The 5,502-nt window shown below is 22.9% G+C and overlaps 1 protein-coding gene across 1 annotated transcript in view; it reads right to left on the bottom strand.

Moving 5' to 3' along the window:
• LOC130800380 (NAC domain-containing protein 83-like) overlaps positions 1-5,248 on the bottom strand; it is a 16,454-nt gene extending 11,206 nt beyond the window's left edge. The window contains exon 1 of the mRNA XM_057663864.1: positions 4,998-5,248. Within this exon, the coding sequence (XP_057519847.1) occupies positions 4,998-5,166 (169 nt within the window). The 5' untranslated portion in view covers positions 5,167-5,248. The remainder of the gene's footprint in view (positions 1-4,997) is intronic.
• Between the last annotated feature and the right edge of the window lie 254 nt (positions 5,249-5,502).

Below are 5,502 nucleotides of genomic sequence, written 5' to 3'. Positions count from 1 at the left end.
AATATCAATAAATATTTTAATTACATGAGTAGGCCGGGTCATAACCTAGATAGTGTCTAGACTAAACTTGATTATCTGCGTGTATAAAATTAATTAAGTACAATGATTGTATTTATCTTATTATATTATTCCACATGATAAGAGAAAAAAGAGTACAATAATTATTAGTATTGTATTTGACAGTTTATTAGTATACGAGTCTTATCAATGATATACTCCTATTTGTTATACTAAGAGTATACATCACACAGTGAAAATAACAGCTCTTCTAATTGTAAACAAATACATGAATCATTTAAGTACACAGTGAAATTATAATTATATCGTTCTATGAAAGTCATAAAAAATATTATTGATTAAAAAAATGTAGTATAATTTTCATGAAAAGTAATTATCATAAAAAGTGAATCTTAATATTAATTCTTTCGAGTAGTTAGACGAGTATTTAAAATATTCTCATGTATATTTCCTTGTAAAATTATATGAAAATTTTATTATTACTACTATTTAATATCGTATATATATCAAATTTAAGGTTTAATTGACAAAAAAAAAACCTAATAAACTATTCTATTATCTAAAATAATAATGTGAGGATATAACATTACATGTGATGTTGTTGTGACTAAGATATTATGTCAAAATTATATATAAATCATTATTGAGTTATTGACGTAATCTATATATAGTTTAAAAGTTAATTTGGCCACACAATCAAGAATTTATCGAGTGAGAAGTATAATTTAGTAGCATGATTACATGAACTATATCATTAATTATATCAATAAATTTAATAATATAATTAATAGTCCTACGCGAGAGAATTTTTAATATGAGCTAGCTAATTCAAATAAATTAAAAATCAAAATAAATATTTACTTTTGTACTTAATATACTCATTTTTTAAAATTTAAACTTTTTATATAAACTTGTCTTATGATGAGATGTTCTCCTACAAAATTTACCCGGATAATATCGATATGGTTCTTATTTACAACTTTGCTTATTTTTTTTAAACGGAGGAACTAGGAGTTGTAGTAGCTAGTGTCTAGTAGTAGGAATAAGATTGGCACCTTAAATAGGTGCAATGTATACTATATTCTCTATATGGTTGTATTATGAAAGACTAGTATATTATGAATTTATTTCTAGTTATAAGATATAGGATTATATTATAATTATAGAAGTATAATAATATAAAAAGTAATATATAACATAATGATCGATCTCCATAACAAACGTCCTAGAATATAAATTAAATTTTAATTAAACATTAATTATATCATCTTACATAGTAGTGAATATGAATTTTATCACTAAATTATGCTTCAAAAGATATGATTATCATAAATTACTCTTTTAGCATATACATATTAGCATATATGTTCATTAACAAACGCCTTGATTTTTTTTAACTCTAAAAGAAAATATATAGAGCCCGTTTGATAGTTTGTATTAAATGATACTAATGAGAATGATTTTTCAAGTAAATTTTCAGGAAATATACCATAGGAATTTCCATGTTAATGAAATTTTGATTATAAAAAAAATCAAAATTTTTTTCATTACCACCTAATAACACATGTTCATATGATAATGTATTGAAATGAATATTGCAAAAAAAAAAAATAAAACGATCAGATGAGAACAAGTATGGACATGTAATTTGTCAAAAGAAATATAATTCCTATCAAAATCAAAACAGGTTTTCATTATTATTTTTACTATTTAATACTTACCGCTTAGACATCCTCATGTCACAAGCTACATACAGTACTTATGGAATCTTGATCTATTCATTTAATTAAGACAACAAAAATCATAACTACCCCATTCCTTAAGTACTATCACATCATAATTTATCTTGATTAATTATGGGGCTTCTATTTTATTAAGGACCATTCATATATATGATATATGTAGATCCATCATTTATAATTCTTATGCGCGTCAACAATTTTAGAGATAAATTGATGTACAAGCTTTCTATTTTTTTTCCACCATTTTTCATACAATTATAGATGAACACAATTATCTTTATAATTCTATTAATAATAATTTTAAAATATGGATTAATAATTATTAGCAAATCATGTGAATATTCTTATTTTGAAATTTTAATAAAATATAGATTATTATAATAATAATAATAATAATAATAATAATAATAATAATAATAATAATAATAATAATAATAATTATTATTATTATTATTATTATTATTATTATTATTATTATTATTATTATTATTATTATTATTATTATAGATGTAAAAAAATAGTTTATCAATTAATTATACATACAAAAATGGATTTTTTTTCTAAACTTCTCAAATTATTATATTGTTAGTCAACTAAACATCATTATAACCGGATTTCCACATAAATTAAAATAAGATCAATAAAAGTACTTAGCAAAAATATCAATTAGAAAAATACCTAGCATTTAGAATTTTGTTAGATTTTTATTTATAACGATCGGAATAAGGTTGGAGAATTTTCGGTCCTAATTAGTATTAAACACTGTGTCATGAAGGTGAAAGGGAAAATTTTCAGATCAACTCATATTTCTCGAGTTTGTATTTTGTGTTAAAAAGTAATTATAACTTTTTAAATAAAACTAAAAGATTATGCTTCTAAAAAAATAAAAACTAAAAGATTATATTTTAACGCCCCATGTTTGAAGGTAGAAGACTTAAAGACCCAATGAGAGAGTAAATTGGCTAATTACTTGTTAGTATTCCCAAATTAGAAAGAAGTCAACCTTGGTGTTGTCAAGTTGTTATTTGTAATTCTCTATCTTACATTACAAGCCTACTTAATATGCAAGTAAACAAAAATTTTTTAGCCACGTTGTTCAACCTATATTTAATTAATTAGATTATTTAATTTAAATTAACTAAATTAGTTAACTCAAATTAGGAAGCTTTAAAAAGTTTTGACGATTAGTAAATAAACAAATGTATACAATAATGAACTACCAATATCCAAATGAAAACATGTTGTAAATCATGAAAAAGTATCCCATCAACATAAATACTAAAAGAATCAAATTAAAATGAGTTTAACTAAACAAATTTAAGGCCAAGGGAATAAAACCTTGGTGCAATTGCTTTGGCATCATGAAAAATGTATTGGTAATATTTTTAACTCTAGATTTAAGTAATTTTGTTAAAAAATTTCAATATTTTAAAGTAATTTCGGAATTTTGTTTCATTTGGTAGTTAATGATATTGACAGAAAATTCTAGTTAAAAATTCCAATCATTCATTTCTATTGTGAAATGGGCTTTTAAAAACTATATATATAATACAATAGTCTGAGAATCAGGTCTAGTTTAAGTTAGAGAGTATACGATGTAATCAAAAAATACAATAGACATGTAGCTAAAAATGAATCGAGTTATATAAAAGGAAAAAAATGGAATAAAATAGCTAAATTAGGAAGATTGACAAAAAAAAAAAAAAAAAAAAAAAAAAAAAAAAAAAAAAGTTACTCTAGTTTGTAACCCTAATTTAGAAATGGATAACTATTGCTATTTTAAAATATGAGTATTTTTTATTGGTAAAACTTTTTAAAAAATTAGCTTTTTATTTTGATTTGCCTTTTTTAAAAATAAAAGGTATCATACATTAATGTACATGTACAAATACTTTAAATCTCGTAATTTCATAAAAAATTAAATGTGCATCTGAGAAAAATAAATTGTCAAAATTACTAAAAAAATCACTCACCACGACACGTTTACTATAAATTAATTATTGGTATATGTGTTACTTGTAATAAATATGCATATATCATCATACACTTTTAAATGTGAAAATTTTGAGGAAAACTAGTAAATTGAAGAGAAGTTTCTAAGAATAAATAATGAATAAAAGAGAAGTTTCAAGGATATTTCTTAATTATACTAATTTCAAATAATTAAGTTATTAACTATACTAGTTAGTGGACAAGTAAAGATGCGTTTGATACATTTCATTAATTAGTTTATATCATAATTTATGAAGAATTATGAAAGCTAGTTATTAATATGAAAATGAATTAGTAGTAATCAAGATTTTTAAAAATTGTATATAAAATAGATTAGTGGTGAGTGAAATAGCTAATAACTCCAAAGTACTTCCTTCCTTAAAAAGATTTATAAAAGTGCATATTAATAATATATAATAAAATGAAAATAAAAATTTGGTTTACCTCCAATTAATCGTATTATTATAGTTTTGCTTATCATGAAATCAGTGAAAGCAACATATATATGGAATCTTAAAAGTAGAAAACTCAGTTTCATCTTGCAAGAAAAAAAAAAAGGTAAAAGAAAAGAAGCTACTTTAATGAAGATGCACAAAAAAATTTTAATTACACTTTTTGTAATGTTCTCTTCGTCTCTTTATATTTACCTTATATCAATTATAACGTCATTTATATTTAGATATATATATAATGGGACGTAAAATTTGAGACATGTGAGACACAAGTTAAAACAAAGTGAATGTTTTGTTAAAATGTAAAACAAACTTAAAATAAACTTTATAAATCACATTTAATTGTAAAATAAAAAAATAAATTCAAATTAACGGAGAAAGTACATAACCATTTACAAATTGAAAATTTAAAATTTTTCAAATTGATCCATTGTAGTAAACTTTTAAAGTGAAAATCGTTTAAGATAGGTTAGGTATGTTTAAAGACAGCTTATTAGCAAATAGAAAATTAGAATGTAAGAACTGTGAAAAGGGTCGAGCAGGAGCGAAAAGAGATATTTATGAATTTAAGATTTCCATGTTCATGAAAAGATAGAATATCAAAACGAATAAAACATTATCTATTAGTTCAGTTTATAAAATCGAATTCATTCTTTTAAAATTAAGATTTTTCATACACCATTCATAAAATACATGCAAAAAGATATATACTTTGTAAAGAATATACTAATAAATGGAGGTATATAATGTATATGTATAATTAATTAGAAGATGATTAATAAAGAAAACATACCAGGAAGTTGCCATGGCTCACAAGTATGCAAATCAATTTCAACTAAAGTTCCTTTAAGAGCTTCTTCATTAACAATCTTTTTATAAAGATAATGACAAACTAATTCCTCATCACTTGGATAAAATCTAAACCCAGGAGGAAGTGTTGCTCCAATGTCTCTTAAACCCATTTCTTAATCACTCACTAATTATTCCTTAATTATAGAAAGGAAATAATTTATGAGATGTACGACTATATAATACTCAAAATTATTTAGCTTTGGTGTATAAATAAATAAAAGGTGTGTGTATATAATATGTGTATATATAGTGGAGGAATAAATAACAAAAATAATATGTCAAAATCTGGTATTATGTAGCTCAGCATAAGAGAGAGAGAATGCTTGTTGAGTTAGTTAAGGTTGGGGGAAGTTTCAAGAAAAGCCAAACTTACAAGAAATCTTAATTACGTTAAAAAAAAATCGGGTTTTATTTTAGTTGGAGAGAATATATTTTTAGATAATTAG

Source organism: Amaranthus tricolor, chromosome 14 (assembly GCF_026212465.1).
Source record: "Amaranthus tricolor cultivar Red isolate AtriRed21 chromosome 14, ASM2621246v1, whole genome shotgun sequence".
Lineage (NCBI taxonomy): Eukaryota > Viridiplantae > Streptophyta > Magnoliopsida > Caryophyllales > Amaranthaceae > Amaranthus > Amaranthus tricolor.
Note: the sequence above shows the minus strand (reverse complement) of the source record. Positions and strands in the feature narration are given on the sequence as shown.